Here is a 27,762-nt window from a genome sequence, read left to right as displayed (position 1 = left end):
TTGCTTTATGATCCAACCTGTGATCTATCCTAGAGAATGATCCATGAGCACTTAGAAAAATGCATATCCTGTTGTTGTAGGTTGTAGTATTCTATAAATGTCTGTCAAGTCTAGATCATTTATCCTACAATTCAACATCTCTGTTTCCTTATTAATCCTCTGTCTAGATGTTCTATCCATTGGTGAGAGTGGTGTATTGAAGTCTCCAACTATTACTGCAGAAGCAGCTACTTCTCCCTTGAGTGTTGACAGCATTTGCCGCATGTATTTTGGGGAACTCTGACTCAGCGCATAAATATTTATGATTGTTATGTTTTCTTGATGAATTGACCCTTTTATTAATATACATAGTGTCCTTCTTTGTCTCCTTTGTTTTACATTTGAAATCTAATTTGTCTGATATTAATATAGCTACTCCCGCTTTTTTTCTGGTTGTTGTTTGTGTGATTTATCTTTTTCCACCCTTTCCCTTTCAGCCTATTTTTGTCCTTGTGTCTGAAGTGAGTTTCTTGTAGACAACATAGAGATGGGTCTTGTTTTTTAATCCATTCTGCCAGTCTATGTCTTTTTATTGTGGGATTCCATCCATTGACATTTAATGTTATTATTGTAAGCGCAGTACTTTCTTCTACCATTTTGTCTTTTGGACTCCATGTTATATCTTATATTTTTCTCTCTCTCTCCCTCTCCCCTTCCTGATACTCTTAATTTCTACACTCTTCTCCAAACCTCTCTCTCCTGTCTTTTTCTATCAGCCTTTAGAATTCCCTTTAGTTTTTCTTGAATCACAGGTTTCTTATTCACAAACTCTCTCAGTGTCTGTCTGAAAATACTTTGATCTCTCCCTCATTTTTGAAAGACAGTTTTGCTGGGTATAGAATTCTTGGTTGGCAGTTTTTCCTCTTTTAGTATCTTAAAAATATCATACCACTGCCTTCTTGACTCCATGGTTTCTGTGGAGAAATCTGTACATAGTCTTATCGAGCTTCCCTAGTATCTGATGTATCACTTTTCCCTGCATGCTTTCAGAATTCTGTGTTTGACATTGGACAGTCTGATCAGTAAGTGTCTTGAAGTAGGTCTACTGGGATCTATTCTGTCTGGGGTATGCTAAGCACAATTTCCTAAATACAAACTTGCACACTCCTGCTTCTATATAGTATTCAGGGATCATTCTTCTCACCCTAAAACTGAATTCTGTCCATCAAATCATGCCCTTTTCCTCCTTCTAAACCAAATGTCATACAGATATTCTCCTATATTTTCTTCCAAGAGTTTTAAAATTATGTTTCTTATGTAGGGAGGGCTTTAATCCATTTGGTATTTTTATGGTGGCAATTAATGAACCAACTTTAATTTCATTGGATGGCCAAACATCTTAACCCTTTTTATTGAATAGCCTGTCCTTTCCCAAATGATTTTAATCCCAATACTAACTTTTCATACTTGAAAGGTAAGTTTCTAGGCTCTTTATTCTATTCCATTGACTTCTCTTTCCTATGTTTATACCACTGCTACACTGTTTTATTTAATTTACTGGTAATTCTTGATATCTGACACTGTAAGTTCCCCTCTTTTCCTTCTTCAATAATGTCCTGCCTAAACTTGGTCCTTACTCCTCCAAAGGAATTTAACAGTCAGCTGGTATTGTGATATGAATGGCCTAAATTTGTAGACATGGAAAACTGATATATTTAAAATGTCTGATCATCATACATAAAGAGAAAATATTTCTATACTAAGGCCCTTGTGCTGGTTTGAATCTGTTATGTACTCCAGAATAGATCATGTTCTTTTAATCCATTCTTGTGTGAGCATACCTATTGTGGGTGGTACCTTCTAGTTAGGCTACTTCAACTGAGATGTGACCTAACCCATTCAAGGTGGGTATTAATCCTTTACTGGAGTCCTTTATGAGAGGATAAAAGGCAGAAACACACACAGAGAGGGAAGAGGGATGAGAAATGCCCAGAGACATTTGGAGACAGCCATCGAAATTAGAACCAGGAGAGAAGTAACAGCAGACATCGCCATGTGCCTTCCCATGTGACAGAGGAACTCTAGATGCCAGCAGCCTTTCCTCAGAGAAGGTATCTTCCTCTTGATGTCTTAATTCGGACATTCTCAAGGCCCTAGAACTGTAAATTTGTAACCTTATAAAACCCCCTTGAAAAAATCAACCCATTTCTGGTATATTGCATTCTGGCAGCTTTATCAAACCGAAACAGCCCCATTTTGTTTTTAATTTATAATTTTCTCTATTAAGGCTGTGCACATTTCATTAGATTTAACCCACAGTACTTACAGTTTTCATTGCTACAGTGAATGAGATCCTTTAAAAAATTGTCTTCTAATCGGTTGTTGACGTCATACAAGAAAGCTATTTGGTTTCTAATGTTCATCTTGCTGAATTTTTAGTAGTCCTAATAGTTTGTAGATTCTTTTGGATTCACCATATGCATAATCATATCATTGGCAAGGGTGCCAATTTTATTTCTTGGTTTTCAATCTGGACAACTCATACTTTGCTTTCTGGCCATAACTTTCAGAAGAAAAGTGAATAGTACTGGTGAACATTCTCACATTGTTATGAACTTTAATGACAAAGCTTCTAAAGCTTCCCTACTAAGAAGTCACAGGATCTCTATTTTCTGGGTCCACCTGCTAGTTTTGATAGATACCTTTCATTAAATTAGGGACCCTATTCCTGGTTGGCTAAGAGTTTAAATGATTGTTGAATTTTAGTACTTTGTTTAAAAAAATATTTTTTAGTACTTTAAAAAATATATTTTTCCTACATTTAGAGAAATGATCAAACAGAATTTCTCCAATTACTCTGCTTATGTAAGGAACTGCATGAATATAATTTCTATTGATAAAACATCCTTATATTCCTAGGATAAATCTTACGTGGTAAGGTGTTACTTAAAATCACATTTAGACATAGTTTGATAAAATTTCATTTAGGATTAGTGCATCTAGTTCTTTAGTGATATTGGCCTATAATTTTTCTTCCTCATATTATTATTAGGTTTTACTAACAAATTTATAATAATATAAAATGAGATGGGCAATTAAGTTTTCTCTTCCTATTCTTAGCATTAGTTTATATAAGAATTATCTGTCCTTTAAAGGCTTATAAAACTTCCTATGAAATATCTTGGAATTAGTGCTTTTGTAGGAAGATTTTGACCACAGAATCAAACTCTTGGTATTCATTGGCCCAAAAATAGGCCAATGTTTTATTTCTTCTTGGATCAGTTTTAGCAATTTATTTCTTGGAAAACTGCCCATTTTTTTTTTTGCAAATTTCAAGTTTATTTAAATTCTAACAATCACAGTATTCTCTTATAAATTAAAAATGTTTATAATAACACTAATGATATGCCAATTCATTTCTAATGTTTATTCTATTTTTTTCTGTATTTTCTTGATCTATCTTAGCAATGCTTTGCTTTTTTATCATTCTTTTTAAGGAGTCTGCTTTTGGTATTATTTCTACTGCTTTGATATTTACAATTTCATTAACTGTTTTTAAGTTTCTTTTTATTAGAGAAGTTGTAAGTTTATAGAAAAATCATGCAGAAAATACAGAGTTTCCATATACCTTGTTTTGCCCACAAAGTTTTCCCTATTTCTAATTCTTTGTATTACAACTGATGAAACATTATTATTACAATTAAACTATTAAAGTTAGTCTACAGATCACATTAGGGTTTAGTGTGTTGTACCCTCCCATGGATTTTAAAAAATTTTATTCTAATAACATAGATAATCTAAAATTTCCCCCTTTAACCATATTTTAACATGTAATTCAATGGATTTAACTGCATTCACAATGTTATTCTACATTGCCACCTACCATTACCAAAACTAAACAGAAACTGTGTACCAATCAAGCATTAATTCCCCATTTCCTGGCCTCACCCAGGCCCCTGATAACCTGTATTCTAGTTTCTGACTCTTATGAATTACCTTATTATAATTATTTCACATCAATGAGATCATACAGTATTTGTCCCTTCGTGCCTGGCTTATTTCACTCAACATAATGTCTTCAACATACATACATCTTGTCACATGTATCAGAACTTCATACCTTTTTAAGGCTAAGTAATATTTCAGCATATCATGTACAGTATCACATTTAGTTTATCCATTCATTGGCTGATGGACACTTGGGTTGCTTCCATCTTTTGGCAAATGTGCATAATGTCACTATAAACAATGGTGTGCAAATATCTGTTTGAGTCCCTGCTTTCAATTCTTTTAGATATATATACCTAGAAGTGGGATTGCTAGATCATATGGTAATTCTGTATTTAACTTTCTGAGGAACTGCCGAATTGTTTTCTACAGCGGCTGCAATATCTAACATTCCCACCAACAATGAATGAATGTTTCTATTTCTTCACCTCCTCTCCAACACCTGTTATTTTCTGTATTTTTGAAAATAGTAGCCATTCTAATGAGTGTGAAATATTACCTCACTGTGGTTTTATTTGCATTTTCCTAATGTCTAAGAAACCACTGACAAGCACAGGTCCCTGAAGATGCTTTCCTATGTTTTCTTCTAGGAATTATATGATCTTGATTCTTACATTTAGGTGTTCAACCCATTTTGAGTCAATCTGAGTATGATGTGAGGTAGGAACCCATCTTCATTTTCTTTTGCATGCAGATATATAGGTTTCCCAGCATCATTTGCTGAAGAGATTCTTCTTTCCTCATTGAGTGAATTTGGCCCTTGTCAAAATGAATTGGCATAGATTTGAGGGTTTATTTCTGAACTTTCCAATTTGATTCAATTTGGTCTATATGTCTGTCCTTGTGCCAAAACCATGATGTTTTCATTAATGTAGGTTTATAATAAGTTTTAAAACCAGGAAGTTATGAGTCCTCTAACTTTATCCTTCTTTTTAAAGATGTTTAGGCTATTTGAGGACCCTTACCCTTACATATATGAGGACTGGCTTTTCCATTTCTGCAAAGGTGGCTGGTGGAATTTTGATTGGGATTGTATTGAATCTGTAAATCACTTTGGGTAGAACTGACATCTTAAAAATATTCAGTCTTCTAATCCATGAACACTGAATGTCCTTCCATTTACTTAGGTCATCTTTGATTTCTTTTAGCAATGTTTTGTAGTTTTTCATGTACAAGTCCTTTATATCCATGGTTGGATTTATTCCTACATAATGGTTCTTTCAGTTGCTATTGTAAAAGGATTTAAAAAAAATCTCCTCTTCAGACGGTTAACCAATAATGCATAGAAACACCACTGATTTGTGTGTATTGATCTTGTATCCCACCACTTTGCTGAATTCGTTTATTAGCTCTAGAAGTTTTGACGTGGATTTTCAGGATTTTCTCTATCTAGGATCATGTCATTTGCAAATAGGGAAAGTTTTACATCTTCCTTTCCAACTTGGAAGAGTTTAATTATTTTTTCTTGTCTAACTGCTCTGGCTTGAACTTCCAGTTCAATGCCCTTTATCATGCTGAGGAAATTTCCTTCTATTCCTAGTTTTCTGAGTGCTTTTATCAAGAAGCGGTGCTGGATTTGTCAAATGCTTTTATTGTATCAACTGAGATCATCATGTGTTTTATTTCCTTCTTTCTATTAATGTGGTATATTACATTATTTGATTTTCCTGTGCTGAACCACCCTTGCAGGCCTGGAATAATCCCACTTGATCATAGAGCATAATTCTTTTATTGTGCTATTGTATTTGGTTTCCCGGTATTTTGAGGATTTTTGCATCTATATCCATAAGGGATACTAGTCTATAATTTTCTAGTTTTTTTGTTATCTTTACCTGGTTTTGGTTTTAGACTGATGATGATAGAATGAGATAAAAAGTATTCCCTTCACTTCAATTTTTGAAGGAGTCTGAGCAGGATTGGTGTTAATTCTTGGAACATTTGGTAAAATTCAGTAGTGCAGCCATTTGTTCCTCAGCTTTCTTTATTGGGAGATTTTTGATTATAGATTTAATCTCTTTACTTGTTATAGATCTGCTGACATCTTCTATTTCTTCTTGAATTAGTGTAGATAGTTTGTGTGTTTCTAGGAATTCTCCATTTCACCTAAGTTTTCTAATTTGTTGACATATACTTGTTCATGGTAAGCTCTTACAATCCTTTTTATTTCTGTGGGGTCAGTGGTAATGTCTCCCTCTTCATCTTCCTGTCTCCTTTTTCTTTGGAAGACTAGCTAAATATCTGTTGTTTTTATTGATCTTCAAAGAACCAACTTTTGGTTTCACTGACAGTCTCTATTGTTTTTAAAGTTCTTTAACTCAATTTATCTTCCCTCTAATCTTTGTTAGTTCCTTCCTTCTGCTCGCTTTAGGTTTAGTTTGCCCTTCTTTTCCTAGATCTCCCAGTTGTAAGATTAGGTTTCTGATTTCAGAACTTTCTTCTTTTTGAATTTAAGTATTGAGAACCATAAATTTCCCTCTCAGCACTGTCTTTCCTGCATCCTGTAAGTTTTGGTGTGTTGTGTTCTCATTTTCATTCAATTCAAGGCATTTCTTAATTTCCTTTGCGATTTCTTCTTTGACCCATTGGTGGTTTAAGTGTATGTTGTTTAATTTCCACATATTTGGAATTTTTCTGTTTCTCTGTTATTGAATTCTAGCTCCAATCTACATGGTTGGAGAAGATACATTGTATGATTTCAATTGTTTAAAATTTATTGGGACTTGTTTTCTGACCTAAAAAAATGGACTATCCTGGAACGTGACCCCTGTGCACCAGAGAAGAATGTGTATTCTGCTGCTTTGGGGTGAAGTGTTCTATACATGTCTGTTAGGTCTAGTTGGTTTATAGCATTATTCAAGTCTTCTATTTCCTAGCTGATCATCTGTCTAGGTTTTCAATCCTTTACTGAGAGTGGTGTTTTTAAGTTTCCTACTATTAATGTAGAAGTGTCTATATCTTCCTTAAAAACTGTCAATATTTGCTTCATATACATTGGTGCTTTGCTGTGAGGTGCATATTTGTTATGTCTTCCTGTTGAATTGACCACTTTATCAGTACATAGTGACTTTCTTTAGTCCCTGTCACAGTATTTGATTTTAAGTCTATTTTACCTGATATTAGTAAAATCAGTAACATTAGTATAGCCACCCCAGCTCTCATTTGGTTACTATTTGCATGGTATATTTTTTCCGCATCCTTTGACTTTCAACTTACTTGTGTCTTTGAATTTTAGGAGTCTTTTGTAAACAGCATATAGTATGGTCATTATTTTTTTATCCATTCTGCCAATCTCTAGCTTTTAACTCGAGAGTTTAATCCATTTATATTTACAGTAACTCCTGATAGTCCAGGACTATATTCTACCACTTTGCTATTTTGTCTTTTTAAGTCTATACAATTTTTTTTGGGGGGGGTCTCAATTTTATTGTTAATGCCTTACTTTCATATTTCTTTGATTTTTTTTTTTGTAGTGTACTATTTTGAGTCCTGTTCCAGTTTGCTAATGCTGCCGAAATGCAAAACACCAGAAATGGACTGGCTTTTATAAAAGGGGGTTTATTTGGTTACACAGTTACAGTCTTAAGGCCATAAAGTGTCCATCAACAAAAGGGTTCCTTCACTGGAGGATGGGAAAACCTCTGTTAGCTGGGAAGGCATGTGGCTGGCATCTGCTCCAAAATTCTGGTTTCAAAATGGCTTTCTCCCAGGACATTCCTCTCTAGGCTGCAGTTCCCCAAAAATGTCACTCTTAGTTTCTCTTGGGGTGTTTGTCCTCTCTTAGCTTCTCCAGAGCAAGAGTCTGCTTTCAATGGCTATCTTCAAACTGTCTCTCATCTACAGCTACTCTCTCAGCATCTCTGCAGTCTTCAAAGTGTCCCTCTTGGCTGTAGCAAAGCTTGCTCCTTCTGTCTGAGCTTATATAGTGCTCCAGTAAACTAATCAAGGCCCATTCTGAATGGATGGGGCCACACCTCCATGGAAATTATCCAATGAAAGATCTCGTCCACAGTTCAGTGATCACATCTCCATGGAAACACCCAATCAAAAATCTGCAACCCAATCAACACCAATACATTTCCTGCCCACACAGGACTGCATCAAAGATAATGGTGTTTTGGGGGGACATAATACATCCAAACCAGCACAAGTTTCTTCTCATTTCTTTCTGTAATTATATTTAAAATTCAGTTTTATTGAGATATATTCACATACTCTATAATCATCCAGGGTGCAATCAATTGTTTGCAGTACCACAATTTTTGAACATTTTCATTATTCAAAAAAAAAAGAGAATAAAAATACAAGTTCCATCCTCTCATCACCCACTATTATTCATTTAATTTTTGTTTCCATTTTTCTACTCAACTGTCCATACACTGGATAAAGAGAGTGTGAGCCACAAGGTTTTCACAATCACACTGTGTAAGCTACATAGTTACATTTGTTAATGTTAAAATAATATTAAGAAAGGGAACCTGAGAGAGCCATTTTGGAGGGAAGCTAAGATATGTAATCCAGAGTTTGCTCCCGGGAGAAGCTAAGAGCCAAAACAGAACCAGACGCTTGGAGATGGAGACAGAAAGAAATCTGAAGATGCTAACCTAAGAGATGAAGCCCAGAGTTTGCCCTGGAGAAACCAAGAGAGTACCTGCAGATGTTTAGAGAGAAATGCCCTGGTAAAATAAGCAAAGATTCACAGGAGCTGAGAGAGAGAAGTTAAGAGAGATAGAAGCCCAGAGACATTTTGGAGAAATCATTTTGAAACCAGAACCTCCCAGCTTACAGAGAAAGTTTTCCAGATGCCATCAGCCTTTCTTCAGTGAAGAGATGAAATTCAGTGAAACACACATAGAGTCAGAGACAGAAAAGCCAGAGAAGCTGAGAGAATGACACACAGAAAATAGAAACCACAGAAACGGAGAGGGAGCCACTGAAGCCAGAAGCTGGAAGCAGTGAAACCCAGAAGAGAAGGGAGAGACTAGCAATTATTGCCATGTGCCTTGAGGATTGCCAGTAGCTGGACATCAGGGAGAAAGCATCACCTGTTGATACCTTGCTTTGGATACTTTTAATGCCTAAAAATTGTAAACTTGTAAGTTAATAAATCCCCATAAAAAAAGAATGAAAAAAAGATATTAAAGTATTACTGTTAACTATCATATATAGTTTGCAATAGGTACATTTTTTCCCTTATGCCCCTCTATTGTTAACTCCTTATAATAGTGTTGTACATTTGTTCTAGTTCATGAAAGAACTTTTAAAGATTTGTCAAGTTAATCACAGTCATCACCACCACAAGATTCACTGTGTAATACATTCCCATATTTTAAACTCCAGCTTTCCTTCTGGTGACATACATGACTCTAAACTTTTGTGTCCACCACACTGACCCAGCATTCAGCACTGTTAATTATTGTCACAATAATGTGCTACTTGTATCCATTTCCAAACATTTAACCTCAACCTTGTTAAACATTCTGCACATATTAAGCATCTGCTCCCCATTCTTTAGCCTCATTCTATATTCTGGTAACCTATATTCTATATTTTATATCTATGAGTTTACATATTATAATTAGCTCATATCAGTGAGATCATACATTATTTGTCTTTTTATGTGACTTATTTCTCTTAACATAGTGTCCTCACGGTTCACCCATTATGTCACATGCATCAGGACTTCATTCCTTCTTAATGCAGAATAATAATCCATCATATTTATAAACCATATGTTATCCATTCATCTGTTGATGAACACTTGGGTTGTTTCAATCTTTGGGCAATTCTGAATAATGATGCTATAAACACCAGTGTGCAAATGTCTGTTCATGTTGCTGCTTTCAGATCTTCTGGGTATACATATGTACACTAAGTAGTGGGATTGCCGTCTTCTTAATATCTTTTACCTCTTTATGCATATTTTCCTTCATTTCTTTGAACTGATTCAGGAGATTTGTTTGAACATATTTGATTAGTTATTCCAAATTCTGTGTCTGTTCTGACTTTTAAAATTGTTCCTCTGTCTGGGCCATCTCTTCCAGTGTTTTACTGTGCCATGCAATTTTTGTCTGGTATCTGGTCATCTGATTATCTTGATGGATCTATTCTGAAGGTTTATTTCTCCTTCTTGTCTAGGATTTAGTTATTCCCTGGGCTTGTATTATGGCACTGCTTTGACAATTGGGTCATCAGTATTTCACAACCCAAAGATGGCAGGGTACAGTGTAGAGTAGCTTTGATGGGCCTGGAATAGGGTTTGGAGAGGCTCCAAAAAACCCTACTGCTTTCCCCTGCACTTTGCAGCCCATCCAACAGATGGTGCTCTTTGGAGCCCAGGAGCTTCTGACCAGGTCAGGCTGAAACTGCGTGTTTTCTGTGATCTCTGTTCACCGGCTGATATCTGCCTCAGCTTTGGGCTGCGTCACTCCCTGTACTTGGGATGGAGGACTCTTGCAGCAACCCCAGTCCACAGCCATCCCCCAGGCAAGGATCAGGCCTCCTGCTGCTGCTTACCTCAAGACTGGATAACTCATGTCGATATATCTTTTTTTGTTTAAATAATTCAATTTTATTGAGATATATTCACATACCAAGCAGTCATACAAAGCATACAATCCATTGTTCACAGTGCCACCATATAGTTGTGCATCCATTATCAAAATTCATTTTTGAACATTTTCATTACCACACACATAAAAGTAGTAAGATTAAAAATTGAAGTGAAAAAAACAAAGTAAAAAAAGAACACTGGGTGCTTTTTTTTTCTTTTTGCCCCCGTTTTTCTACTCAGCCATCCACACCCTGGACAAAGGGGAGTGTGATCCACATGGCTTTCCCAATCACACTGTCACCCCTCATAAGCTACATTTTTATATACTTGTCTTCAAGATTCAAGGGTTCTGAGTGGTAGCTTGATAGTTTCAGGTATTTACTGCTAGCTATTCCAATTCATTAGAACCTAAAAAGGGTTATCTATATTATGCGTAAGAGTGCCCACCAGAGTGACCCCTCGGATCCTTCTGGAATCTCTCAGCCACTGAAACTTATTTCATTTCCTTTCACATCCCACTTTTGGTCAAGAAGTTCTCCATCCCACGATGCTGGGTCCAGCTTCCTCCCTGGAGTCATATTCCACATTGCCAAAAAGCCAATCCATTTCTGGTATTATGCATAATGGCAGCTCTAGCAACAAGAGGATATCTTCACTGAAGAATGGCTGATGGCATCTGGAATGCCTTGTCAGCTGGGAAGGCATGTGGCTGGCATCTGCTGTTCATTTGCGCCCAGGTTGTGTTTCAAAATGGCATTCTCCAAAATGTCTCCAGGTCTTTCTTAGCTTCTCTGGGGCAAATTTTGGGCTTCATCTCTTAGCTTAGCATCTCCAAACGGAGTTCTGTCAGTATCTCCAACCATCTCTAAGCTTCAGTAAGCATCTGGGTCTGTGTTGGCTCTTAGCTTCTCTCTTAAATACTCCAGTGAACCAATCAAGACCCACCCTGAATGGGTGGAGCTAAACCTCCAGGGAAATAATCTAATCAAGAATATCACCCACAGTTGGGTGAGTCACATCTCCATGGAAACAATCAATCAAAACTTTTCACCCTAATCAAAAGACCAATAAATCTGCCCCCACAAGATTGCATTAAAGAACATAGTTTTTTGGGGGAAATAATATATCCAAACCGGCATACTACCTTTAGTCTTACATGAACTGCTTTGAGTCTTCCTGTACACACACAGTTCTGGGGGTCAGTCAGAGGTTTGGCCTGAGTTTATAAGCAGAATTTGGGGCTCCCTCTTTTGGCACTTTCTCCTTGGTTTACCTTAATCTTTTATTGTTGTTTGTTTCCTCTATGGTTTAGAATACAGAATACATATATCCTGTTTCAATGCTCTTAGGGGTTATACTGTATTTTAACCACATATTAAAAATCTAAAGGGGATCAATTCCTCTAGCAACCTAGTGAACACTGCAAAAGAACCTTAAAAGAGTAGATAACAAACTCTAACTCCCAAGTTATTTTCCAGAGATCATTTCTTCTTATTTTTAACTCCTCCCCCAAATTAGTCTATTCAAAATTTTATTATTTTCTACATTTATTTCTTCCAAAAATGATTAATATTTACTTATTAATATTTTTTTTCTGGCCAAAGCTTCTTGTATCTCACTCCTTCAATTACAGATTTGTCTGGTTTCAATAAGGAAAAATTCCCACCATGTTCCTTATAATTTTATCTCATTTAAATCCTTTCAGTACTAGATTTAAAATCACATCTTCAGAGAGGATTTAATTTGTTTGTTTGATGCTTGGGAGTATTGCTTATTTGCAGCTATTTATTTGGAGGGGGGCTACGTATTTTTTAATAGATTTTTTTGAAGCAATCATAAATGTAAAGAAAAGATAAAAATAAAAACCTTGTTTTTTCCTGAACCATATGAGCGTATGTCACCGATATTTTGTCCCATTACTTCTGAATACAAGTCAACCATCAACAACTGCTTAAATTAAAACTGATACACAGAGAGGAGGGGCAAGATGGCAGCATACAGAGGAGTGGAATTTAGTTAGTCCCCTGGAACAATTAATAAGCAACTAGGAACAACCAATAAATAATCTGTAACAACTGCTGGGGGACAACCGTGACTGTCCACCCATCATACACAAACCTGGATTGGGTGGGATGGCTGAGATCACAGCATAAATTCTGTAAGCAAAAACTGCAGAACTGTGCCGGGAGCCCCCTTCCCCCATGGCAGGCTGAGCTGTAAGCCCCTGCTGTAGGAGAAACCAGCATTCCCAGAGCCAGCGAATATAGCTCACCTCAGCTCCAACTGGGGTTTTAATGAACAAATGTGGACTGCTGGATAAAAGCTACAAACATAGACAAAACCCCTAACAAGTAGACAGAGGCTTTTAGAGATGACTGACCTCAAAGAGCCAGAAAGAGCAGGGGCTCTCTCTGAGCAATGGGTGAAACTGGGGGGCCATGAATTGGCTCTGAAAAGCGGCTTTCTTTCCTTTCTCTCTTTCTCAACCATATGTGGTTCAGTGGAGAGAGCCACAGCCATTTTCAGTTCGCAGTGCTCTGACCCAGATGGGGGGGGGGAGATAACAGAAACACCAATTCAAATGCAGAAGGTAACTCCCTAGGAGGTTTATCTTTCCTAAGAAGAAGGAGTTGGGGCCCAGCTCTAGGGCTGGGCTTCTCTTGAGAACTCAGACCCCACACCCCTGGGGGAAACAGCCAAAACAGAAACTAAAGGGGCTACACCTCCTTACTCCAGCAGGGAGCCACAGGCTGACAGGCACCACCTGCTGGGCAGGTTAGGAAAAACAGTGGCTAGAGGCCTCACAGGAAAGCCTGTCATTCTTCTAAGATGCACCCTGAATATAACCCCATTCTGAGACCTGAACTCATTCTGGTCTGGGAAAATCTGATAGGGGTAACCAAGGAAACTAGATGCCTAGACAACAGAAAACTACAAATTACAATAGGAAAAACAAATATATGGCCCAGTCAAAGGAACATACTTACACCTCAATTAACATACAGTTGAGATACTGTTTCACTTTAATGAAACAATCAATTAAAGATTTTCAAAGAAATATGCTAAATCAAATCAAAAACCAAATCAATGAGTTCAGGGAAGATATGGCAAAAGATGAAGGATATAAAGAAAACAATGGGAAACATAAGGTAGAAATTGAAAGTCTGAAAATACTATGGGCAGAATCTATGGAAACGAAAGGCACAACACAGAGAGGAAAAACACAATGGAGACATACAACAGCAGATCTCAACAGGCAGAAGAAAGCACTCAGGAACTGGAGAACAGGATACCTGAAATCCTACACACAAAAGAACAGATAGGGCAAAGAATGGAAAAATATGAGCAATGTCTCAGGGAACTGAATGACAACATGAAGTCCATGAATGTACATGTCATGGGTGACCCAGAAGGAGAAGAGAAGGGAAAAGGGGCAGAAGCAGTAACAGAGGAAATAATCAAGGAAAATTTCCTATCTCTTATGAAAGACATAAAATTACAGATCCAAGAAGTGCAGGGTAAGCAGAGGTAACTTAATTGTCCTCAGATGCTGCTCTGCTGGTCAAAATCCAGCTTGAAGTGAAGCTCTATCCAAGGCACAGCACACCCCCCACCCCCGCCCCCAGCCTAGCCAGCACTCCAGTTGTCCCAAAGGCAAGGAATCGGTTGCTGGTGCTGCCTCTCTGTGGCAAAGTACACCTTCAGCTGATCCAGCACTCCAGCTGCTGGTCTTTGCTCCCCTTGAGGGTGGGGGCAGGGCTTTCAGATTCAGGGCTGGAAACACATCTCTGTCCTTATTTTCTCAGTCTCTTTGTCCCTCACTCATGTGGGCCTTGAAATGTCCTCCCCTGACTACTGGGTCTTCAAACAGTGAGAGTATTTTTCACTGCTGTGAGATTTTAAAATTTGTGTCCCTGGTGGGAGGGGTCCCATCTGTTTCTTCTGTGCCTTTTCCACATGAAGACCAAGTGAGGTGGAGGGGAGACGAAAAAATTCCTACCTGATATTTCTTCTCTCTTCAGTTCGGCATTTGCAGGGTCTTACTCCAGTTTATATTCACCTCCAGGATTTTGAACAATTCAAAACTGTCCTTTCTTTCAGTGAATCTCTTCACAGAAGTTTTCAGTAGCTGTTTATGTCACCATGTTGATGACGCCAATCCCTGGGGCATACTTTTTAATCAACTCTACTGGTCTATATATTTTAACTGGAGAGTGTAATCCATTTGCATTCAAAGTTATTACTGTGAAGGGAGTTCTTTAACTGGCCATCTTATCCTTTGGTTTTTAGTTGTCAGATCTATTTTTCCTCTCTCTCTTTTTTTTTTCCTTTAAGTTACCCTTGCGGATACTCTTCAGTTCAGTGCCCTTCTCCAGACCTCTCTCTCCTTTCTTATTTTCTCAGATGGTAGAGCTCCCTTTAATATTTGTTGCAGAATAGGACTCTTGTTAACAAATTCTCTCAACATTTGACTGTCTGTGAAAATTTTAAACTCTCCTTCAATTTTGAAGGAGAGCTTTGCTGGTTAAAAAATTTTGGCCTTAAATACGTCATATGACTTCCTTCTTGCCTCCATGGTGCCCGCTCAGTAGTCAGTACTTAGTCTTATGTGGTTTCCCTTTTACGTGGTGAACTGCTTCTCTTTTGCTGCTCTCAGAACTTTCTCCTCTTCAGCGGTTGGCAATCTGATCAGAGTATGTCTCTAAGTGTGTTGATTTGGATTTATTCTATTTGGAGTTCATTGGGCATCTCTGATTTGCAGATTTATGTCTTTTACAAGGGTTGGGAAGTCTTCCCCAACTATGTCTTGAAACAATCTTCCTAGCCATTTACTTTTCTCCTTCTTGGACACCAATGATTCTTACATTTGTATGCTTCATGTTGTCCATCATTACCCTGAGCTCCATTTCAAATTTTTTGATTTTTCCCCACCATTTGTTCTTTTGTGTATTCGCATTCAATTGGGCTGCCCTCAAGTTCACTTGTTTCTTCTGCCTCTTCCAATCTGCTATTATGTGTCTCCAGTACATTTTTAATTTGATAAATGGTGTCTTTTATTTCCATATGATATGCTAGTTTGTTATTTATTCTTTCAAATTCTTCTTTATGTTCTTCTCAAGTATTCTTGATTACCTTTATGCCTTCATCCATCTTGTTGAAGTTGTTTTTGGAGATTTGTGTGTACTTCTTTAATTAATTGCTCCAAATTTGGTGACCCTTCTGGCTTTTTAGTTTGATCTTTTGGCTTTTCCATGTGTTCTAGATTCTTCAAGTGCTTTATGATTTTCTGTTGCCTTTGGGGCATTTGTTTGTCTTGAAAAGGTTATTTTGGGAAATGCAGGATTATTTGAGCATTTATATATAATTTGACAGCACTACATCTTGCTGGAGAGCAAAATTTTCCCTATCCTACCAGTAGGTGGTGCTCCTGAGCCACTTGTAACTCTCAAGTCAGTCTTCCCTGACTTCTCCTATGTGCTGGGCAGAATCCAAACTGGGTGGGGAACCAATCAGTGTACCAGGTTCTCCATGTGCTGTCAATCCCTGCTCCTGGGGTCCAATGTGGGGTTAGTACTCAATGGCACCCTCCAGATCAAATGTGCCCCACTCTCTGCCTGCCATGCATCCATGAGCTTCTGGGGAGTGGGGGAGGCTCCTGATGTATCCATAGGATACCCTTTCCTACCCCTGCTTCTTGCTGGTGCACCCCTGGACTTTCATGGGCAGAGAGTAAATGCTGCCTCCCAGGTTCCCTCATGGGCGCTACCAGATTTATGGCTGTGGTGGATCACCTTCCCAGCTAACTGCCAAGCTGGGTGCATGGGATTGGAAAGCCACAGTTCACATCATTGCCGAGAGGCCCTCTTGCTGTGGCTGGCCCTGGGAGGCAGTTCTGGCTGAACAAACTCACCCCATCCCTTGAGACACCATCTCTCTGCATTCTTACCCACATCACCACCACATAGTGTAGGGGTCCCTCTATTGCCAGTTACACCCTGAAACCAGGTGTCCTCTGGCTTCTCTCTAGTTTCTTTCCAAGTGTAAACTTAAATAGTTGCAAATGATGTATCTGGTTATATCATTTAAAAATATATTTAATGAATCTGAATTCCACAAAGATTTAATATGTATCAGCATCCATTAAAAAGGAATACTCTCTTCTTAACATTTTGACATTTGGAAATTTAAATAATTTCATTTTATCCTTGAACATGATCCCCATTCCACTTATCCTACAGAATTTTATTCTAATGTTATACACTAATGTTACATACTTTTATTGAACAACTTATGCTATTATACCATAAGAAAGTACATAAATTAAAATATAAAATTACCCGTGAATTTAAGGATCAAAGCATTAAAAGGCTGCTTCTACATCAAGTAAGCAGTATAATTTTGATATATGCTTGCTTAAAGCAACATAAATATAATTAATACACATTAAGATAAAATACATATACCATAAATTTATCCTTTTAAAAAGTACAACTCAGTTGTAGAACCAACATCACCATCTAATTTCAGAACATTTTCATTACTAACAAAAGAAACCTTGAAACCATCAGCACTCAGTCCACATTCTCTTCTCTCCCCAGTCACTGACGACCACTAATCTACTATCTGTTTCTATGCATTTGCCTATTCTGGACACTTCATGTAATTGAATCTGTAGTATGTGGCCTTTTGTGAATGTTTCCTTTAATGTAATATAATGTTTTCAAGGTTCATCCATGTTGTAGCATATCTCAGAACTTAGTTCTTTTAATGGCCAAATAATATTCCACTGTATGTATATACCATATTTTGCTTATCCATTCAACAGGTAATGAACATTTGAGCTGATTCCACTTTTTTTGGCTATTATGAATATGTTGCTATGAACCTTCATGCATAAGTTTTTGTGTGGACAAAGGTTTTCAATTCTCTTGCACATAAACCTAGGAGTAGCATTGCTGGGTCAAATGGTAACTCCATGTCTAAATTTTTGACAAACTGCCAAACTGTTTTCCAAAGTGGCTGCACTATTTTATATTCCCACCAGCAATGTATGAGGGTTCCAATTTCTACACATCATTGCCAATACTTTCAATTGCTCACATTTTGATTCTAGTCATCCTAGTAGATGTGAAGTTGTATCTCACTGTGGTTTTGATTTGCATTAACCCTCTGACCAATTATGTTAAGCATCTTTTCATGAGCTTATTGGCCATCTGTACACCTTCTTTGGAGAAATGTCTATTTAATTCCTTTGTCTATTTTTAAATTTGATTGTTGTAAGAATTCTTTCTTTCTTTCTTTTTTTTTTTTTCTTTTTTATAATTTTTTTTAATTGGAGAAATTGTGGGTTTGCAGAACAATCATGCATAAAATACAGAATTCCTTATACACCCCACCACCACCACCACCTTGCATTGATGTGGAGCATTTTTTGAATTGGTGATAGCACATTTTTGTAATTATACTATTTTTTTAACAGTAGTTACAGTTGTAACAATTGATGAAAGATTATTGAAATGATACTATTAATGAGTTCTTAATTTCAGATATTATGATTTTCCATTCTAGATATTCCATTTGATTTTTTTTTACAGTTTCTACCTCAATGGTGAAATTCAACATCTTGTTAACTATTTTTATGAACATATTAATCACAGTTATGCTAAAGTCCATGACTGATAACACGAATACCTTGATCAACAATGGGTCTGTCATTATTGTCTGGTGTTTTTGTTTGTTTTCTCCCCTTGGATTAGTTTTCTTGAGATGCCTGATAATTTTTGATTGAACAATGGACATCTTTTTCTTATTTAAAAAAAAATTGTAGAGGTTCTGAATAACATTATCCTCTTCCAGAGAGGATTAACTTTATTCTTTTTTTTTTATCTTCATTTTATTGAGATATATTCACATACCACGCAGTCATACAAAACAAATCGTACTTTCGATTGTTTACAGTACCATTACATAGTTGTACATTCATCACCTAAATCAATCCCTGACACCTTCATTAGCACACACACAAAAATAACAAGAATAATAATTAGAGTGAAAAAGAGCAATTGAAGTAAAAAAGAACACTGGGTACCTTTGTCTGTTTGTTTCCTTCCCCTATTTTTCTACTCATCCATCCATAAACTAGACAAAGTGGAGTGTGGTCCTTATGGCTTTCCCAATCCCATTGTCACCCCAAGAATTCTTTCTATATATTAATTCTTTCACTATATTAATTCCTTGCAAATATTCACCCCTTCTGTGGATTATTGTTTCACTTTCCTGGTGGTAACCTTTGAAGCACGAAAGTTTTAAATTTTAATTTATGTATGCTTTCTTTTGTCACTAATGTGTTTCATGTCATGTCTGAGAAATTACTGCCTAATCTAAAGTCATTTAGATTTACTCCTATCTTTTCTTCTCAGGATTTTGTAGTTTTAGCTCTTACATATAGGTAAATGATTCATTTTGAGTTGATTTTTGAATATGATATGAGGTAGAGGTTCAAGTTTATTCTTCTCTCTATGTGTATATCCACTTGTCCTAACACCATTTGTGAAAATATTATTCTTCCCTCATTGTCCCTGGTAACTTTGCCAAGTATCAACTGATTATAAGTGTAAGGGTATAATATACATTTGATAATATTTTATCATAAGAAGTAAAATTTTATTTGAAAAGTATTTCTCTAATGAGATGAAGGAACTTGATTTCATTCCTTTAACATTTAAAAAATATTACTTTCCATTTATTGCAACTGACTCCATCAATGGTAAGGTGCACCACTGATTTATTCATGTAACTATTTTATTCACAAAACCAACATGGCAGAGAGGGACATGAGTCTAGGTCTGGCTTACTCTAAAAGTCATGCTTTTTCTTTATATGATACTAAAAGTGATTTGTTCCAAACAACTCATCGGTCTTCCTTTTTATCCTAATATTAAACTATTAATTGAATAACAAAATAGTATGGTCTCAGAAAAAAAAATTCTATCCTGCAATAGCCTGGTTTTAAGTCATGTTGGACCATAGGGAAACAGATCTTGTACTTGGATAGGTTTTGCCATTATTTACTCACTATGCAGCCCAACGAATGCGAAGTCTTCTTAGTGAGAGATTAAAGTGGGGCCCTGGAGACAAAATCCTTATTAAAGTAAGGAATTTCCATTCTAGTCCTCTAAACCATTATTCATGGCAGAGATATGACAAAATACTGGCTTATCCATTATTCTTCCTATCCTCTGTGGAATTAACTGAACCCATTCACTCCCTTCATTAGGGCTTCACCCGAAGATTTAGGTCAGTCAATTTTCCATCCAGGACAAAACTGGTAAGACCAAATTGCTCATATTTTCTATTAAATGGGACTCTTAAATTAGTTCTTATTTTCAAAGCCTATTTATCTTTAGCAGGTTCTAGGAAATAGCTAAGTCTGCTGGGTATCTGCTTTTACTGCTATGACCTTACTAAGTAAAAACAAAAGGCTCTTTTAAAAGAACTTTGGCACCAAACCCAGAGAATATGGAACTTACTCTCACATTCATTATGCAAACACCAATGAAGTTATCTAGCTGAGAATTAAACCTTGTAACTCAATATTCTGTAGTTAAACCATTCTCTAGCCACCCAATATAGAGTAATTAAAACAGGTTAATCTTTATTGCAGAAGTTGTTTATGCCTGCTACTTCAAATATACTGCTGGTTTTGGGCTCTCTGGGGGTAAAAAAGGGAATCAGATAATCACATAATGTAGAGAAGAGCTCCACAGTCAAGGGAGTCAAGAAAAGAGAACTCTGCAAAGCATGGGACCAGCATCTACTACACAAGTTAAGTTGTTCCTTGGTTGCAAGTTATGCATTCTATCAACCACTTTAAAGCAATTTAAATGTCATCTACATTTAATAATTTATCCCAATTTCTCCTACTTTTTATTCATTTGTACAACAAATATTTGTTAAATACCTCGTGTACCAAACACTGGGAAATCAAAGGCAAATAACAAAGACAATGCATCTATCCCCCTGCAGCTCACAATCTAACGTGGGAGACAGACAACAAATGAGTAAACAAATAAAACAATTATAGACAATAGAAATAAACAGGGTACAGTGTTAGAGAATAAAAGGAGGCACCCTATTTTAGGGGACAGTCAGGAAAACCTTTTTAAAGAAAACCATATTTAAGCTGATACTGACATTAAGCTCATCCTTAAAGGAAGAGAAGAAACCACCATGTGAAGAGCTTCAAGAAGAGCTTTCAGTCAATGGGAAGGATAAACACTATGATACTCTGATGAGAAAGTGCTTGGTATGTTCTGGGAACTACAAGAAGATGAGCGTGCAAAAACAGTAAAGAAGGTAAATGAGAATAGACGATGGGGAGAGATGGGGTAGGCCGATGACTTTTATGAGCCATGGGTAAAGTATTTGGATTTTACTCTGATGGTAGGTAAGCCTTAAAAGGTTTTAAGCATGATCAAGTTTAAGTTAGAAAATTATTTCTCTTTTTTTGATATGTGGAAAATGGATTGGAGAGGAGCAAGAATGGAAGAGGACAGATTTGTTAGATGGCTACTGCAGAGAAACAAGCAAGAGATAATGGTGGCATAGACCTAAGTAATAGGAATGAATAGTAATATAATTTGGAGGGAAATAACTGAAGAGATACAAGCAAGAGATAATGGTGGCATAGACCTAAGTGATAGGAATGAATAGTAATACAATTTGGAGGGAAATAACACAACTTGAAGAAGGACTGGATAAGGGTGTGAAAGCCTCCTTTAGTCTATTCTAATTTTATGACTTCTATGTTCCTTTCACTCATCTCATAAACTCAATAGTTAGGGTCCTAGGAGGTACTACTACCCAAATGTAAAAGCCTTAACATTTTCTCCAAAAATGAAAAGATATATCTTACTAAATTTCCAAGCAGAGAGATGAACAGAAAAGCAGTGGGTCCTCTTCCTTTGAGTATTACATATCCATATACAACAATTATTTCATCTCACTTCTTTTGAACATGGAAAACAATGGAAACTGAACTAACTAAATACTTGGGTTTTCTTAGATGACACACTTAGGGAATAAAAAACTATCAACATTCCTACTGTTTTTTAATTGAAAACCCAATGAACAAGATGCATGACATTTTGACTCCTCGTGTGGCAAGTAGTATACAGGATCTTTAGAGTATAAATTAAATGATAAAGAAAGAGCTTGACCTCACCAGAGAGGAAGAAATAATAAGATTACAAAGAATTTCCACCCAAACACAAGAAATACCATTTCTTCTCAGCATTATGCATATTGAGTACTCACCAACATGAATTGGGGCTGGAAATAATCCATATTCATGCTCTCCTGGAGTATACTCCAGCTTCTCTTTCTTTAATTGGATCAATCGGCTCTTTGGGCTGAGATCAGGAAAAGAATGGTAAACAGTAAGAGGCAATGCAATTTTCTCTTGTGGTGAAATACAGACAACAATACTCCTTCATGAGTATTTAACAGTGGCTTAATTCTTATATGCATATTTTGGGAGGAGATGAAATTTGTGTGTGTGTGAGGGGGAAGTACTAAGTACTTTCAAACATTTTTAAAATCTAAATTTCTGGTATTGCCCATTAAGAGGTCCCTTAGTTTTCTCCATCAATTTTGCTGAAGGAACCCACATTTCATATCTGATCATAGTAATTAATTTATATTTTGTTAATGATTTATAGTTTACAAAGTACTTCCACATATTATCACTTCTATCAATCCTGTAAAGCATGTAAGAGAAAATATTTGCAATATTTTATAGATTTGGAAACAGATGCTCTATGAGTTTAAGTGACTTGCCTTAAATTTAGTAGCTGATAAGAAGAATTAAGACTACGCTTTTTGCTCAAGTCTTATCAACTACATTCTTTTTATTCAACAATGTCCCTTAGGTTTACCTTTTCCACTCACCTTACTGGTCTGTTTCCTAATGTTTTGTATGAGATCAACCTCTAAGGATTTGATAGATATATAAAAGGGAGGGAAAAATAGAGAAAAAAAGGAAATGACAAAGAAAAAGAAGGGAGAAAAAGGGGGCTTAAGGAGAGCCTCCTTTAGTCTATTCTAATTTTATGATGGCTTACAAGTTCCAATTAATAAAACAAGGCTGTTATATTTCTTTCCTCTAACTCAAATTATAAAGTACTATCTTTTAAAAAGCAGCTCTACTCCAAATAAACAGAAAATAATAAATGCTAGGCCAAAAACTAAAATGTGATGAGTAGAGAATGACTGGATCACTATTTTACACTGAGTGATTAGGGAATGCCATTAGGGAATACCTCTCTGAGGAAGAGATATTAAGCTAAGATGTAAACATTACTGAGATGTCAGTCATGAAAGGATGTGGGAAATTAAGGAACACCAGGCAGAGAAATAGGTGTTTTAAGATCAAAATGAAATGAGACTGAAAAATGAAAGGAAATGGAAGGAGACCATATGGCTGAAGTAGCCCAAACAGAGAATCTAGGTCATGTAAAGTTTTTAAAGCAGTGGTAACGGTTTTGGTAATAGTTACAAAGAAGGGAAGGAAATCTTAAATAACACACTGTAGGCCCAAGACCTGCCAAGCCCCTTGTCAGCACACAGAAACTTAATTGCTGTTTCTTATAAGCACCTTCCCAGAACGTAAAACCTGAGGGAGGCCAACCAATCACAGTCTGCCAGCTCCAATTTAGTTTGTGTGTCCAGGGCTCTCTGGCTTGGCATTAGCCAAATATGGATAATATCTTGAGGCAACCAATGAAGTCATTTATACTGCTAGCTTCCTTGTTGGTTGTATAATCCTGTCCTTTCTACCACTCTTTGAGTTCCTTTCTGCTTCTGGATAGATGCTACCCGATTCATGAATCACTCAATAAAGCTTTGAGATCCTAATTTTCAAGTTATTAAAAGGATTTTCTTTCATCAGAAAGCTACTAGATGAATCTATTTATGTCTAAAGATCACTTTTCTCATCTTAAAAAAATTTTACCCAAAATAATAATGATTCTAAACAGAAAGGCAGTTTTTTTCAACTAACTAAATTAATTAATTAAAGCCAGTTAGATCAAGTAAACAACTATGTCCAGAATCAAGTACTCTGTAAGGAAGAAAACGTAGCCTACAACCTGCTAGTTTCAAGATTTTATCCAAACTAATAACACAGAGGAAATAAAAGGTTTTATTTAGGGAAAACAGGCATGGAAGCAAAACTGACACTTTACCCTGCTGCCATCAGGGCAAGCAAGCACCTAATAGAATGTAGTTCGGGGAAAAATACTTTGCACCCTGAAGTGAACACACACACACAAATCCAGGGTCACTAGTACAGTTCTAGTACCCAAAATAAATGAAACCTTTAAGTGACTTCCTAACAAAACCAAATTTATCCTTGATTTTGCAATGCTGATGTCTAAGATATATGATGCCTTTATGGACATGATAATCATGTGACAAATTGTTGTTTTCCAGGTTTCTGGCCAAGTCTGATTGTGATTCTGGTTATGGGACATGGGCAGCTGGGAATCTCTTTCTCTCTTTTTTAAATAGTCTAGGCTGTGGATCTCTGAAGAGTGGCAGATCTAAGAGAATCTGCTTGTTTTTTGTGTTTGTCTTTTAGTCTTGAAGAGTCTGACAACTTCTAACATCTTCTTTGGTTCTCATTCCTTCTTGTGACTCTGTTATCGCAAATGACTCCAGAGAAAAATCTTTATGCATGTTGGAATGGAGAACAGACATATCAGGTATGGAGCTGCTATAAACGACAATAAGTCAGAAAGTAAATTTTTATGATCTGTGTTTACTTTCAACCTGTGGCTGCAGTTGTAAAAATGAGACTCTTAGTTCTAGGTGTGGGTGTGTAAATTAAAAAAAATTTTACTTTTCTTACCAAAAGAGGTAATTAGCTTTTTACAATGTTCTGTTTATAAATATAACCCATTCAGTATTTGTGGCTGGCTTTCTCCTTTGGGATAAACTCCGGGGGATTAACTGGTTTTTAACAACTTATCGTTTGGATACACTACAGGAATATCTAATTCAAACAGATAGCTCCACCATCAAAGGGAAAAAAAGCATACAAATATTCAAGGAAAAAACCCTGAAATAGCTAGGGTTCCTAATAATCATTGTTAATTCTGGCTATGTTTATCTTAAATATTGTCTATAACCATTTTTGACTTTGCACATTTATCACTTTAGTTCAAATCTCGTCACTTCTGATAATTTTTGACACTGCCTTTCCAAAACTCAAAATAATATAATTATTAAGATATCTTCTATACTTAAACTATCTTTGGAGTTTTCCAGAGCAATCTCATTAAGGGCTTGTTCCCACACTTTATAAAAGAAGGGATTTTTAGCATACTCCAGATTTTAATGGACTTATCACTATTGTAAGCATTATCCTGTTTATGAAAACCACAGTACGAGAACTTACATATCAAAAAAAAAAAAAGCTCAAGTTCCCTAGGTTAATACCTGCAAATACAATCTTAATAATACGAATACGTTTCAGCTTTTGTGTACTTTTCAGACTGGAGGAGCAAACTAATGTTCTTATACTGGCTTGGCACAATAGCTCAAAAAAATGGTTTCTTTCTTATTGAGAAATAATTCATTTCTAAGTTTGAATATCCTAGCCAATTGGTGATCATAACATACATTTTATGGGATATAGCAGAAGAGCTTAGACATTTGTCAATGCCCTCACTCACCCTAATATAGTTTTATTCTCAGAATAATTACTGGTTAAATTGTTATAAAATTATTATATAAAGGATTCCACTTCTTTCCATTATGATGTTATTGGTAATTATAATAAGTTAACAAGAACTATTTACTCATATCTACAAATGGTTTCTGATTTTTTTGTACTACTGCCCAAAAGGCTGGGCTACAAGCAGAAATTGAGCTCTTCTAGAAGAAACATAAAAAAAAAGCCTCAGATATTCTTGACTAACGATACTACTGGGAACAGACTTAAAGGTACACATTTCCCTGTATTAGCTTCAACATCACCTCAAACAGACCCCTGTTGGAGTATAAAAAGGTACAGAGTTAGAATTTTATGGATTTTTAGTCCAGTAACAAATAACTTTGTGAAAATAACCCGCTTAACCCAACACTAGCAAAAATAAGAATTACCTAGGACTGAATGACCTGATTTAAATGTGGTAAAAGTTCCGTTTTTGATGACTGCATGATAAAGTCATTGTTTCTTCTTAATCTTTCTCTAACCTTCTACAGGCTACAAACTTGAATGAAATACCCTTCAAATGGTATCTTGTTCCAATTGACCCTTTAAGTTTATAAAAAATATCTTATTGCAAGTTCTTAATACAGATAAGTATACAGATAATCATAAAAACTTAATAAAGATTCTGTAAGAAATAAGAAAAAGAAATACATTAGTAGGCCTTATTTATAAAATTATTTAGAACAATGCTTCATATTATGTAATATGCTTTAAGTTCTTTTACTTTTCATGACCATATGGCTAATGAGGTAGGCTCAGTAAGATATAATTGGATAAATCAAATAGGTAACCATGAGGAATCTCATTTGATTAGGTATGACAAGACCATGACCATACCTAATTTTTATAAGTGGAAAAGGATGCCTATTAAGCCCTCCCAGGAAGCTGGCCAGCTACCTACTCTATGATTTATGGAATCACAGAATTCACAGAGAATAAATAATGTCACTTCCAGGCAGATCAGGAACACTGACAAATCAGGATTTTAGAGAACAAGGAAACTCTTAAAATTATCGGTACTCCATGTGAAACGTGATAAATGTAAATTGGAAGGCTTTTGACTCCTGACCTTGGTAGGTGAGCTGATAAAGGCAATAAAACACTCTTAACACATAAAAGTAAATTTCAACTTTTATAAAGGCTTCTTAGCAGAAGTTGATTCTTAAGCCTCAGATTTAGTAAATATACCACAAGGAGACCTTTGTGTATTAATCAATATCTCATTAAACCTACATAAATAAGACTGGTCAAACAAACAAAACATCAAATTAATGATACTGAATCAGGGAAGTCACTAAACAAATATATGTGAGACTTGAACTCAAAGAGGGACTGTGAAAAGTAAAATGGACACTTTGCACCATAGCCATTTTGGATAAGCTGCTGAGTCTTTAACAATTTCATCTCTAATTTTTGCAATGCTGATTTCTGAAGAGATGGGATAACCATTGTGAATAAGATAATCATGTGAGAAAACTGTTTTTTTTTTTTTTTTGTTTTACTTGAAATACCTATCATATTTTTATATGAAAAATACTCCTTCTTTTAAAGCCTGGATTCTTGTACAAACTTTTTCTGCAATTACATTTCTTTCCCTTTCCTTTGTCTCTTGGTCTTCCTTTAACAAAGAAAAGCTTTATTAAGCTTATTTTCGTGTGTGTTTGTTGATTACAGAAATGACTCCGTTACAGTAAGTTACAAATACTAATGGATTAGCTATACACTGTTCATAGTAAATGGGTGCACAACATGGAAACAATCCTATAGATTAGAACATGTACTTAAATTTTAACAGTGATTTTGGTGACAAACACAGTTTCCACAATGCAGTGGGAATAAAAAAGCAAATATAAGCCCCTTCCTAGCAGCCTGTGGATATTTTCAGTTAATAGACACTAAATTTCTGATTCTACAATCTTTTCACATTAGCTGCAAGCAAAACTACTGAAAACATTAAATCACAAAACAAAGTCAAGTTGAGGCGATTTTTCATCAAACAGAAAACGGAAGAAGATCAAACATGGGAAATCTATTGGAAATTCCTAAATACAAAAATTGGAGAGCTAAGAGATCAAAAGGAAAACTTCATCTCCAAATTTTGCTACCCATGTTAATGATCACTTACCCAGATATGAAAACAATGTACTAAAAGGTAATGGATTATATGTTGTAAGGAAGAGAAAAAATTTATTTGAACTCATCAATGATCTTTAAGAAATAAAAAATATTGTTCTCATAATTCCTTATACTTGTATTCAGGAGGGAAAAAAATTTAGCATGGTGTATATCAGAGAATCAGAGTACACAATAATTTGGTTATTTCCCATTTCAATCAAACATAATTTCTATACTAACTTGCAATAGAATTGTTATGCACAGGATGTTTCAGGCTTATCTTGTGCTTTCTCTGACCGAATCCTGAATCAGCTATTTCTTCAAGCAGCTCTGG

The 27,762-nt window shown here is 36.0% G+C and overlaps 1 protein-coding gene across 6 annotated transcripts in view; it reads right to left on the bottom strand.

Annotated features, from left to right (window-relative positions):
• Nucleotides 1–27,762, bottom strand: part of ASH1L (ASH1 like histone lysine methyltransferase) — a 337,510-nt gene that overhangs the window by 48,178 nt on the left and 261,570 nt on the right. For all 6 annotated transcript variants that reach the window (XM_037825772.1, XM_037825775.1, XM_037825773.1 and 3 more), the window contains one exon: nucleotides 21,854–21,948. In XM_037825772.1, coding sequence (XP_037681700.1) covers nucleotides 21,854–21,948 — 95 coding nt within the window. The remainder of the gene's footprint in view (nucleotides 1–21,853; nucleotides 21,949–27,762) is intronic.

Source organism: Choloepus didactylus, chromosome 2 (assembly GCF_015220235.1).
Source record: "Choloepus didactylus isolate mChoDid1 chromosome 2, mChoDid1.pri, whole genome shotgun sequence".
Taxonomy (NCBI): domain Eukaryota; kingdom Metazoa; phylum Chordata; class Mammalia; order Pilosa; family Megalonychidae; genus Choloepus; species Choloepus didactylus.
Note: the sequence above shows the minus strand (reverse complement) of the source record. Positions and strands in the feature narration are given on the sequence as shown.